General features: G+C 42.7%; 2 protein-coding genes across 6 annotated transcripts; both read left to right on the plus strand.

Moving 5' to 3' along the window:
- Window positions 1-88: 88 nt before the first annotated feature.
- On the plus strand, window positions 89-9,820 carry LOC131125522 (uncharacterized). Of its 4 annotated transcripts, XM_078791496.1 has the most exons (18): window positions 89-218; window positions 470-635; window positions 711-876; window positions 938-1,069; window positions 1,174-1,248; window positions 2,729-2,800; window positions 3,351-3,467; window positions 3,533-3,718; window positions 3,787-3,896; window positions 3,968-4,259; window positions 4,362-5,441; window positions 5,900-6,007; window positions 6,949-7,053; window positions 7,237-7,374; window positions 8,725-8,825; window positions 8,931-9,102; window positions 9,179-9,304; window positions 9,375-9,820. In XM_078791496.1, exons 1-18 carry the CDS (start codon window positions 149-151, stop codon window positions 9,540-9,542), a joined length of 3,384 nt encoding a protein of 1,127 aa, XP_078647622.1. In that variant the 5' UTR covers window positions 89-148; the 3' UTR covers window positions 9,543-9,820. The 4 variants fall into 4 exon arrangements, with proteins under 4 accessions (XP_078647622.1, XP_078647620.1, XP_078647621.1 ...); XM_078791494.1 differs by having other exon boundaries at window positions 3,968-5,441; XM_078791495.1 differs by having other exon boundaries at window positions 729-876; window positions 3,968-5,441.
- A 170-nt stretch (window positions 9,821-9,990) lies between these two features.
- On the plus strand, window positions 9,991-12,274 carry bcl10 (BCL10 immune signaling adaptor). Of its 2 annotated transcripts, none has more exons than XM_078791498.1 (3): window positions 9,991-10,470; window positions 10,905-11,182; window positions 11,572-12,274. In XM_078791498.1, exons 1-3 carry the CDS (start codon window positions 10,424-10,426, stop codon window positions 11,955-11,957), a joined length of 711 nt encoding a protein of 236 aa, XP_078647624.1. In that variant the 5' UTR covers window positions 9,991-10,423; the 3' UTR covers window positions 11,958-12,274. The 2 variants fall into 2 exon arrangements, with proteins under 2 accessions (XP_078647624.1, XP_057923139.2); XM_058067156.2 differs by having other exon boundaries at window positions 10,894-11,182; window positions 11,572-12,240.
- The last annotated feature ends 22 nt before the right edge of the window (window positions 12,275-12,296 follow it).

Consider the following 12,296-nt stretch of genomic DNA (forward strand, 5'->3'; position numbering starts at 1 on the left):
CGGGTAGTTTCTATGGTTCCAGCTAACAACTGCTCATTGGCTCCTTTCGGACAAACAAGACCGCCTTCTTTTTATCTCACAGCGAATCGACAGCGATAAATTACAATGACGTCATCAAAGTGTTGCCTCATGAGCCAATCATTTTCAAATGATTGTGTCAGGCATTGATAAAGTGGGCGGGTGTTTGGAGCGTTTCCTTCGGCATTACAAACAACGCAGTAAGTAAATATCACTCCAAACAACAATCTGCATGTACGCATTTAATTATTATAAAAAAGACCGCCAGTGGATGTGCAATCATGGTTTTTGTTTGAGTGAAAAGAAATGCTTAAACGTCATAAAGGGGTGTTTACGCTACGTTTCCCTGGCGTCGACATAAGCTAATGCCAAGGCTAAAATGTCGCTAATCACATACCATTCATTGAACATTTTAACTGTTTTAACTGTCTTGTTGTTGCACCGATGACAGGTACTATGTGTCCAGAGGATGAGCAGACGAGTTCAGCCTGTGGTCCCAGCTCCCCCAGGTTGGGTGTGACTCTGACCTGCGGGGACCCTGACAACTCTCATGCATCAACAAAGAAAATCTGGACTAGCAGTGGTCTCAACAAAACCCCAGAGGTGGAAATCCACTGGTGAGGTCCAAGTAGGATGTATGTATAGAAGACTTATGGCACAAGCTTCTGACCCACTAATGTCACTGTCCTCAGTCCATGCAGTCAACACAGTCCACACAGTCCACACAGTCCATGCAATCTATCTATCCCCGGGAACAACAACAAAGGATTTGGATCTTTTGTGAAGAGACTGACAGATGCTGAAGCTGCGATCGTCTCTGCAGCCGCACAGCTTGTGTCTTTCAAAGATATATTGAAAGTATGTCTGTCACGTATTGTGAGCAAGTAGACTTCCAACTTCATGATCTACTCTTCTTTAGGATGCAAGATCATCTACAGCCAACAAGCAGCGGGTTGCCAAGCAGAGAGGACTTTTGTTGCAAAAGATGGAGGACTTCCGGCAAATAAACAAGGACGTGCGGCAAAAACTGAACCAGCTACTGGAGGAGGAGGTCAGTCATCAATTCAAGCTCATACACTGCAATATTCAGCCTTATTGTCAAGTTGATGAGTGCTGGTTTCTGCGACTTTTTTATTATTGTTTCTTTTTAAACAGATGGATCAGATTAATGCAGGCACCAAGATTGATGCTTTGCTGAATAAGATCTTGCAAGCTGAGCATGAAATTGAGGTGTGTTATGTAAGCTTTCATATTTATGCAATATACATTTAAAGGGGACCTATTATGCTATTATTTTTTAATAAGAAGTCTACAGTCGTCTTTGGCAGTGAATTAGTTAAGGGAGGACTTATTGTGCGAATTTTTCGGCCTTTGTATTGAGTTGTGGGCTCCTATAAGCAGCTACACACAATAACCAGCTTTCTAGTTCCTCCATAATTTGCACCTATTCCAGCTTATTTCTTTGGATTTTGTGCTCCTCGTGAAAACGGGCTGTTTTAATTGATTCCACCCACGGCGCGCCTCTAGGCACACCCACTTTTCCTGTAGTTGCTCCCACTCCCAAGTGCTTACGAGGACTTCCCGTGTTGTGCTGCTAGCTGCGACCCCACCTTTATAGGAGTTAAGTCCATTGTTTTTCAAGAAAAGAGGTTACTTCAAGGCGTCTCTCAATGGTAACTAGCTTTAGCATTTTAGCGTTGGGTTTTCTAGAGTATCAGTAATGTGTAATGTGGTCATTACACGTTTTTTTGCGGGACTGCCAGTGTTTAAAAAATTTGGGTAGAGAACTGTGGTGGGAAATGGCTATTAGTAACCCTACTCCCTGTATGCACACTCTATACTGCTACACAGACAACCGCTTTTATTCTTTGACTTACACAAAATAAACACCGTTAGCACACTCATAAATTGTTACTTACTGTTTGCTCTTCTGACTCTTCCACTCGACCAAGTAACGTTGGAAACGCATCAGGCTTCAGCAAGAGTTTGTCGGCTAGTCCAGCTGCATACTGGATACTGCATAACGCCCTCTGAAACTGAGCATTTGGAGCCATCTCAAACGTCTTTCAGGGCTCACATCAAAATGTGCAAATGTCATTATCTGAAACTTTGGCATCGTTTAACATGAGAATACAACATTCTAACTACATTTATCAGTCAGAAAAGTGGAAAAAGCGTAATAAGTCCCCTTTAAGTGTACCTTGTCTGCCAACCACTACAAGGTGTACACCACTGCGACCCTAGTAGGATAAAGCGGCATTGAAAATGGATCACTTGATCTTTTGAGTACCAAGAAATGTGATCTCAGTTCTTCATTTTAGAAAGACATTTTGGATAATTAAATGTGTCCAGCTTTGTAGGAACACTTTATGGAAGGCCCCACAAGGCATGATTGGATGAGTTTGGTGGGGGGGGGGGACCCGCAACATCAGTTCTTCTGGTAGAATGGACAAAAATTCTCGCAAACACACGCCTCCACACAACCTCCCTGATGCCACGCTGAATAATGAATTCACAGCTTTGGCTTTTACATCAATAGCTGGCACTGCTCATCTCTCATCTAAAGGGGATCTGTGAATGCGGGGTCACGCCCAGGCAGGATGTAGGGCAGGCTGGTCTGTGCTTGTCACACCATTATATTTGCAAACAAATATTTTATTTGATTTTCAATTCCTGTCAGGTGTAATATGCTTTTGTTTGTCTTTTCTAGCTTCTAAAAGGTGACCTGAGTGTAGCTGAAAAAAGGGCAGAAGAGCTTATGAGTCTACAGCAACAAGAGCAGGTGATGAGTGCATGTTTGCACATTTCAGTATATCAGTATATCAAGGGACAATAATATAGAATAATATAAAAGTTGCACTTTTTTTCATTTTTTTTTTCTGGTCCTGGGTCGACTTACAGTACACTATCACTCCTGTACCACTGAATATGTGCAATGTAAACATCAACTTATGAAGACAACTGGAGCACAAATGCCCCCTAAAAGAAAATCAACGTGACTAAATTTCTCATTGAGAAAAAAATGTCTCATGGGCACTAAGCCTGGGACAATAATAATGAATCACACAATAAATGAAAATGACCTTGATAATTTTGTTGTTCTCAATATATTGCCACAAGCATGCATGTTTTCCTCTTCTCCCACATCCAGGCAAGAGGGGAGTTCACTCATTGGGTTGGGTTGTGCATTGGGTTCAGCACCTTAGCACATTTCATGTGTCATAGGACAACGGCATGAATGGCATACTAAATGCATACTAAAATGTGGGGCTGTACTTAGTTTGGTGAGATACTGAATATTAACCCTGATATCCCATTCCTGATGACTACAGGAGAACATTAAGAGTGCTCTTAACATGGCCAAGTCCGCTGAGGCCAATCGTGCTCGTACACAGGGGCAGCTACGCAGCAAGGAGGCTGATAACAATCGACTGACGGTGCAAGTAAAGGTAAAAAAATATATTTATTTTTATTAGATCTGCATTCTCTAACGTCAACATCCTCCTTTTCCTAGACTCTTGAGCGAGCCCAGACCCAACACAAGGCGGAGATAGAGGAGTTGAAAGTGTCCTTAGCCTCTCTGACAGAGCAGAGCTCACAGGAGAAAGAGGCCTTGAAGAAAGCCTCGCGAGCACACAAGCAGAGAGCCGAGCGATTCGAGGTCGGCCTTGACAAATGCTTCTTCCATCTGAAGGAAAAGGTAGACGAGGTGTCGATGGGGCATGGAGTCTCCTCTTTGCTGTCGTTTGACTTTTTGTCTTCACGTAGGATGTGCAGCTGAAAGTTTTCCAGCAAGAGAAGGAAACATGGATGCGGGAAAAGGAGCAGCTGAGTGAGGAGAACCACAAACTCACTGCTCATGTGGAGTTCCTGCAAAGGTCAGTAGTTGTTAAATTCATATGCACCTTGGAGCCAGTTTTAACTTTGTATTTTGGGAATTTTAACAAAGACAAGCCAGCGACCCTGCGCTGAAGCTGCAGGTGGACGTAGAGAGGCAGACGACCATGGCGGTGTCGAAAGGAAAAACGATGGAGGTGTTGAAGCTGAGGGAAAAGGAAAGGGACAGAGAGATGGAGGGGGAGATGCTGAAAGGGAGGGAAATGGAGATTCAGAGGGAGAAGGAAAGGGAAAAAGAATGGGACAGGGAGAAGGAAAGAAAAGAGCTGGAGATCCAGAAGAAGGAATGGGACAGGGAGAAGGAAAGAAAGGTGGTGGAAAGGCTGAAGGAATGGGACAGGGAAAAGGAAAAAAAAGAGCTGGAGATCCAGAAGGAGAAGGAATGGGCCAGGGAGAAGGAAAGAAAAGAGCTGGAGATCCAGAAGGAGAAGGAATGGGCCAGGGAGAAGGAAAGAAAAGAGCTGGAGATCCAGAAGGAGAAGGAATGGGCCAGGGAGAAGGAAAGAAAAGAGCTGGAGATCCAGAAGGAGAAGGAAATAAGGGAGGTGGAGAGGCTGGAGGAATCTGGCAGGGAAAAGGAAAGACAGGAGTTGGAGATACAAAAGGAGAAGGAATGGGCCAGGGAGAATGAAAGAAGGGAGGTGGAGAGGCTGAAGGAATCTGACAGGGAGAAGGAAAGAAAAGAGCTGGAGATCCAGAAGAAGGAATGGGAGAGGGAGAAGGAAAAAAGGGAGGTGGAGACGCTGAAGCAATCTGACTTGGAAAAGGAAAGAAACAAGTTGGCGACCCAGAAGAAGGAATGGGAGAGGGAGAAGGAAAGAATGGAGGTGGAGAGGCTGAAGGAATCTGACTGGGAAAAGGAAAGGAAAGAGCTGGAGTTTCAGAAGAAGGAATGGGAGAGGGAGAAGGAAAGAAGGGAGGTGGAGAGGCTGAAGGAATCTGACTTGGAAAAGGAAAGAAAAGAGTTGGAGACCCAGAAGAAGGAATGGGAGAGGGAGAAGGAAAGAATGGAGGTGGAGAGGCTGAAGGAATCTGACTTGGAAAAGGAAAGAAAAGAGTTGGAGACCCAGAAGAAGGAATGGGAGAGGGAGAAGGAAAGAATGGAGGTGGAGAGGCTGAAGGAATCTGACTGGGAAAAGGAAAGAGAACAGCTGGAGATCCAGAAGAAGGAATGGGAGAGGGAAAAGGAAAGAATGGAGGTGGAGAGGCTGAAGGAATGTGACTGGGAAAAGGAAAGAGAAGAGCTGGAGATCCAGAAGAAGCAATGGGAGAGGGAGAAGGAAAGAATGGAGGTGGAGAGGCTGAAGGAATGGGACAGGGAGAAGGAAAGAAAAGAGCTGGAGATCCAGAAGGAGAAGGAATGGGACTGGGAGAAGGAAAAAAAGGCGATGGAGAAGGAATGGTACAGAGAGAATGAAAGTAAACAGGAGGTAGAGAAGAAGGACGAGGCCCCTGCAGTAGATGTGGACATGGAACAACTCGCAGAGGAAAACCAGCACTACAGCATCAGCAATGCAACACTCAAGGTACAAACCAATTTACAGTCCACTTCATTAGTGGGAGGAAAGCGGAGTACCCGGAGAAAACCGACGCACACACAGGGAGAACATGCAAACATTTAGTTTTTTTACTAATAATAGGCTATAGTCAACTATGAAACAGGTGATATACAGGGTGTCTCACACTATAAATAATTGTAAACTAGGTGTTTATTATGCATTGCTAAATTATCTAAATGTAACTTAATTTAAATTCATAATTTTATTGTTGTCACCGCCTGTTCTTAAACTGATGTTCGTTCTGGTGTGGACACAGAGAGGCTTGGCTTCCTATGATACATATGCGTTAATTACGCTAAAACATTTAACATAATAAATTGGTTACCGCCGTTACCGTGCTATTTTTGACAGCCCTAATATATATATAGTATGTGTGTAAAATAACTACAATTGTGTCAGAAATCTACATTTGTGTGTGGTTACAGGTCTTGGCACAGTTTGAGGATAAGCTTGCTGAATGTGAGGCGGCCCTGGTTCAAGAGAAGATTGCATCGCGAGAGAAGGACGGCAAAGTTCAAGAGTATCAAATTCAGGTAACAGCCTCCCATAGTTTCTGGGTGCGTGGTCTACAAAAGCACATTACCACCAGGATCTCTAATTAGTCAAAAGACATCAGCATTAACTGTTAGCTGTGGCTGTAGGCGACCCCTTGGACCCACTGGTCAAACGTCTACCTGCATACGCTTTAAATGTTGTTAGTGTTTGTGAAACTTGTGTGTTACACTTGCCGTACTGTTGTTTGCAATGACATCATTAGCACTATTAATGCTGACTCAGCAGTTTGCGCCTTACTGCTATTACAATATTGGTTCTTTTGCTGCTGTGTCGTGCAAAGTACGTTTGTGGCCAAAGAGAGCTACTATTATCCTCTTCAGTTTCTTTTGCACACTAAATCGTTCTTATAATGAAAGAATTAAGTTGTTTTCTGCATTCATTTATTACATTTTGGGGAAAAAACAGCCTGTCTTTGGGCGGCACGGCGGTCTAGTGGTTAGCGCACAGACCCCACAGCTAGGAGACCAGGGTTTGAATCCACCCTCGGCCATCTCTGTGTGGAGTTTGCATGTTCTCCCTGTGCATGCGTAGGTTTTCTCCGGGTACTCCGGTTTCCTCCCACATTCCAAAAACATGCTAGGTTAATTGGTGACTCCAAATTGTCCATAGGTATGAATGTGAGTGTGAATGGTTGTTTGTCTATATGTGCCCTGTGATTGGCTGGCGACCAGTCCAGGATGTACCCCGCCTCTCGCCCGAAGACAGCTGGGATAGGCTCCAGCACCCCCCGCGACCCTCGTGAGGAAAAGTGGTAGAAAATGAATGAATGAATGAACAGCCTGTCTTCAGTTATCATCTGTTGTTTAGACATGATGAGAGAAATTGAGAGATGTCAAATGAAGAGAATATAACCACTGTACAGTATAGTGTAGCAAAATAAAACTAAGATAAAAAACTTTTTAACATCTGTGTCTTGTAGGTTGCAGAGCTTGAAGCGGACTTATGTAATACAAAGCTCCAATGTAAAAATCTGGCACAAGACATTGAGATACTGCAGGCTGCAGAGGAGGCAAAGGTTGATAAGGTAGTCTTTCTTTAAATATCTCATTATGAGGTATACTGGTACCACTGGTTGAAGCTTTGCAGTGTCACCTGCTTTGTTTTCGACCCATGTTTGCTTGCTGCACACCAGATAAATAATCTCAGCTAGCTTAAGCGACATGCGGCACTCCACCCATCCGTCAGCAGACCAGTTTGATTTGTCCAGGTGAGGCAGGAGCTGCAGGGTCGCGTGGAGGAACTGAGAGCCGCTGAAGTCAAGCTCTTGAACTGCCAGGAAAAGCTGGAATGCTCCGAGTGGAAGTGCTCAGCACAGTCCGAGACCATTAGGCAGCTGCAGTTTGAGGTGTGCAAGCAGAAGAGGTTACCGTAAATTCCGGTGTGTCAGCCGCACGGGTACATAAATTGTATTTACTAAATTTAGAGGAAAAAACAGATTTGTACATGCGTCATGTGTCTACATCATGAGCTATGAAAAAACTCAAAGTACCTGTCAACCCACTGGAAATTGCAGGAGGTCATTACTCAATATAACAGTCTGATGCACTGTGTAATGCTCAACAAACATGTACCAATACGAGTTGAAAATGAAAAAAAAAAGTTTTCCCATAATGCATTAATTTGCATTTCACTGGAGGACAAGCAGCATTGAAAATGGATGTATAGGGTGGCAATGCTGCCTCTATCCATCAGAGGGAGGCCCAATGAATGTATTATGACGCAATGTATTATGGGAAAACTTTCATAGAGTTGATTTTTGTTTTTTTTTTTCATTTGAAACTCTGGCACATGTTTGTTAGCCATAAATAATCACCGCTGTATGAGCTACAGGGTTCAAATTTAAGAACAAAGTAGCAGCTTATACACCGGAATTTATGGTATTTAAGACAGCTGGGATAGGCTCCAGCACCCCCCGCAACCCTCGTGAGGATAAGCGGTAGAAAATGAATGAATAAATCAGCCAGGGGAAGTAGCATATTTGATAACCATATTTAGTGGGCTATTTCTCACTGCCAATCAGCAAAGCAGGCATTGTTAAAAATATTACAATAATAGTATGATAATTTTAATGATTAGAATAATAGTAACGTATTATAAGGTACAATAAAATGCAGAATAAAATATGTATGTATAAAATACAAATTGTAATTGTAATTCTGACCAATAGATGGTGCTACAACCTAATTAAAACCAATGCGTGTTCAACTTGAGCCAAAGAAATGTCCTTAATAGATGATTAAGGAAATTAACAAGGTGAAAGGAAAATACTAAGGAAAGAAAGGAGATTTTTAAAGATAATTATATTTACAACTATTAATTAACTTTAAATAAGAAGTGCTTCGATAAGCACTTAGAAGCTAAGGAGCTTAGAAGTGGCAGCAGAGACTGAGGCTCAGCGCTAAATTGCTTTCCTATTCTATTACCCAAGGCAAAATAGAGTAAAGGATCGAAAATGCAGCTGCAATGAGGCGTGAACGTCACCGGCCTGAGGAGCCTCACCCAATTCACCAGGCTGTGATGTTGAAGTCTGCTATTGCCACAGTATATACAACAAACTTATGGTTTTAGTTCAACTTTCTGACTTATATCATGAATATATCAGACACTTGAAGGCAGAATTCAACACAATAACCAGTGTCAAATCTCCAGTGTCAAGTGAGTGTCAAACAGGGCATTTTCCTTGGAAATTGTTCAGGTGGAGACTCAAGGGAATTTTATGAGATCAACTGTGGAGCTGAGAGAGTCTGCAGAAAAGGCTAGTGCAAGGCTGCAAGAGCAAGTGGACGTCCTTCAAAGGTCAGATGACACACACCCCGACTGATGCTTTTGTGGATGCAAAATAATCTTATGTTTAAAATGACTAAATATGTGGCAGATGTAAATATATGTTTGTGTTTTTAGGAGGGTAGACGAGTTGCGTGAAACAAAGCTGGAGCTTGATGAGAAGCTCAAGGCCAAGGAGGCAGCTCTCTGCCACAGTAACCAGCAGCTGGAACAACGCACGTCCGAATGCAAGGCTCTCAACCAGCAGCTGGATCAACGCTCTGTGGAGTGTGAGGCTTTCAGTCAGCAGGTACACTTGTTACCGGATGCGTTGACAAACTTGAGCAATTAATACTCATATAATATTATAATCTATATTATTTCAGATTACAAAGTTTAAAGAGCAAGCATTGTCCAAAGAAGAGGACCTACAGAACACCATCCACGAGCATGAAGCAGAGAAGAAGAGAATAGATCATGAGTTGAAGCTTCTCCGACAGAGCAAGTGCTCGGTGAGAGTCGCATTTTGATCTCATTTGGCAATCAGCTGAGTCAGCCTTAATGCGATTGTGTTCTTTTTAGGCAGAAAAGCAGTTTGAGGTGCGTCTGAAACAGTTACAGCTAAGTCTGGACCAGTGCGAGAGCCACAAGAAGAGCATGCAGAACTACGTCAACTTCCTCAAGAATTCTTATCTCCTCATATTTGAAGATCAAATATCCACTTTTTGGTCTTCTGGTTTTCTAAAATGAGGGTTTATTTATTTCGATTCTCCGGTCAGGCATCTCAGTGTGGAGTTTGCATGCGTGGGCTTTCTCCGGGTACTCCGGTTTCCTCCCACATTCCAAAAACATGCTAAGTTAATTAGCCTGTGATTGGCTGGTGACCAGTCCGGGGTGTACCCCGCATACTCGTGACCCTAATGAGGATAAGAGGTATAGAAAATGGGTGGATGGGTTTAATTATGTGTTGTTTTTTTTAAGGACTGTATTTATTATGCACTTTGGAGAAAATGTGATTGAATAAAGTATTCATAAAAGTGGTCATTGACGCTTGAAGCAAACCTGAGAGTTTAATCAACATAAACAACCATATAGTACTTGAAAATGGCAATGTATGGTTTACCTGAAATCATGTTTAACAGCAAAACCCAGTGGCCAAAGTAACTCAACAGCCATAATAACCCCTATCGCAAGTATGATCAACATAAACACACCTCCCAAATTAATTTAACACACATACAAAGTCAAATAACCACCACATTGAACTAAATAGTATTCAACAAAAATAAATCAACAAGTAAAATGTAGTTTTCGGTTTCTCGTTTAATAGTGACACCCAGTGGTCAATTCAGGCTACTGCAACACCTTTACGCTCTCAAAAGTGTGACGTCCTACGTCTTGATGACGTAACTTTCACTTCACATTCAGGAAGTCCGGGTTCGTCTTTTTCTCTTTTTTTGAAACCCAAACATTTAGTGGACGCGTTAGCGCAATTGATGTATCAAATTAAACATGTTTGGCACCCTTAAATAAAGTTATGAATGTATTTTTTTGTTTTAACTCTACGACGAACTTGTGTTCGAATTTTGGATTACTTATATAGCTGAACTTTTACTTCCTGGAGAGGATGGATGTGCATCAAATCACTGAAGACGAGATGGCAGAGATTAAAAAGGACGTGAGTACACTAGTTGACTGACAAACAATTAAATACGACACATGAAGTTGTAGTGCCGCAAAAGACATCGACTGGATTCGCCCTTTTTTTTACTTTCAGTTGTAAATAAAAGTGGAATGTATCAAACCACAAATTACGTAAACTACTTTCAGGTTAACGTCAAAATGCAGTATGAATATACATGCATTTTAAAAGTGCAATAATGCTCCATTTTGATTGACACTGCCATTGAAGAATGTCTTTTGTAATGGGTAGCCCCTCCTATTCACTCAGGTAAGCAACATATTACAAACAACCACAATAATTAAGCTTTATGATTTATGGAAATTGCAAATATATTGCATTGGATAGTGCAGGTGTACTTCATGTTTTATGCAACATTTATTCAGACATGAGCATATTTTTCTCGATATTTCTCGCAAGGTGCTGAACAGGCTGCGCCACTACCTCTGCTTGAAGATCCGAGCCAGATGCCACCTTGACTACCTGCGCTCCCGACGCATCCTCACCCGGGACGACGCTGAGGAGATCAACTGCAAGCCCACACAGACAAAGAGGACGGGCCTGTTATTGGACATCCTCTCGGAAAACCCCCAAGGCTTGGACGCTCTGGTGGACTCCATCCGGGAGCTGCGAGTGCAGAACTTCATCATTGCCAAGATCACGGACGAGGTGCAAAAGGTCAAGAATGAGAAGATAGAGACCCTAAAAGGTTTGAATTCCAGTGTTTTTACTTATTTTGAAGTAGGTCCTTATAAAACAGTTGTCATGCGGACGATCAGTGACTTGCGTTTTTGTTGTCGGTCTAAAAGAAGAGGCTAATTGGAGAGAGGCTGTAATTTCTAAAAAGTTTTCCTAACTTTCCTAACTTTAACAATGATTTGGAGTGCATGAGAAAGTGGGAAGGAAAATGTATCCCCTTGAACACATAACAAGTATATTGTTTCTTGATCTGGTGCAACTTAAAGCTGATTCAGCGAGCACATGACATTATCACTGAGTAAAATCCTAATCTACCATTATCTACCACAATCTAGCATTATTGTTTGACCTTAGCAGAGGTATGAACACAATTGAATGCTCTATTATTTCACTCTTCAGCTGGAGTATCCACTTCGTCACCCAAAAGCAACGTCACCAGCACAACCCATGAGCCTTCTGGTACATTCTCAAACAACTCCACCTTGCTCTTCCACCCTGATGGTGAACAAAGCCCCTTCACTTCAGACGGCTTTGTTGATTCACGGTTGCAGAACGGTGGCGATCTCTCCTCCTTAGCCGCCTTTAGCATGGCCGCTGCCTCCTCCACAGCATCCTCCAGCCTTCCCAGGCCAGGAGAGCCGGGAGCTCCCCCGCTTCCTGAGGAGGAGATGACAGAAGATGTGGGATCACCGGTGTCCAACAGCAGCAGCAGTGAGGCCGACCCCAACTTTCAACCCCTCCGGTCACGTTCTGTCATTCCGGCGTCACATCAAAGCCGCTTTTAATTTTTATGCAGTCAAAAGGACAAACAGGTAGACACAGTACATCCACTGCTTAACTTTGTTGCTTATGAATATAATCTACTGTACATCATAGTACATTGTACACTAATAGCTGCTTCTTCTCTTGTGCCTTCTATGGTACCTGTGACGTTCTTATTTGAGGTTTGTAAACATAATTTGAACATTTTTAAGGTATTTTTTTAATGTATATTATCGGATCCTGGTATGAGAGGAGCATTAAATAAAGATGGTGCATTTTCTGCTCTTGCCTGCAGATTTATTTAAGCCTCAAAAAGAGGGAATTGAGTCATTCGTCACTTCAGTAGAATGCACGAGCAATGC

The sequence above is a fragment of the Doryrhamphus excisus genome, linkage group LG6, assembly GCF_037039965.1.
Source record: "Doryrhamphus excisus strain RoL-2023G ecotype Guam linkage group LG6, RoL_Dexc_Guam_v1.1, whole genome shotgun sequence".
Taxonomy (NCBI): Eukaryota; Metazoa; Chordata; class Actinopteri; order Syngnathiformes; family Syngnathidae; genus Doryrhamphus; species Doryrhamphus excisus.

Bases quoted from the DNA above. Each gene is read 5' to 3' on its own strand.
- LOC131125522 (XM_078791494.1), top strand. From the start codon at position 149: ATGATTGTGTCAGGCATTGATAAAGTGGGCGGGTGTTTGGAGCGTTTC. The intron at 2,801-3,350 runs GTGATGAGTGCA...TGATGACTACAG, and splicing joins GTCTACAGCAACAAGAGCAG to GAGAACATTAAGAGTGCTCT. The intron at 6,008-6,948 runs GTAACAGCCTCC...TGTGTCTTGTAG, and splicing joins TTCAAGAGTATCAAATTCAG to GTTGCAGAGCTTGAAGCGGA.
- bcl10 (XM_058067156.2), top strand. From the start codon at position 10,420: ATGGATGTGCATCAAATCACTGAAGACGAGATGGCAGAGATTAAAAAG. The intron at 10,471-10,893 runs GTGAGTACACTA...ATTTCTCGCAAG, and splicing joins TGGCAGAGATTAAAAAGGAC to GTGCTGAACAGGCTGCGCCA. The intron at 11,183-11,571 runs GTTTGAATTCCA...TTCACTCTTCAG, and splicing joins GAAGATAGAGACCCTAAAAG to CTGGAGTATCCACTTCGTCA.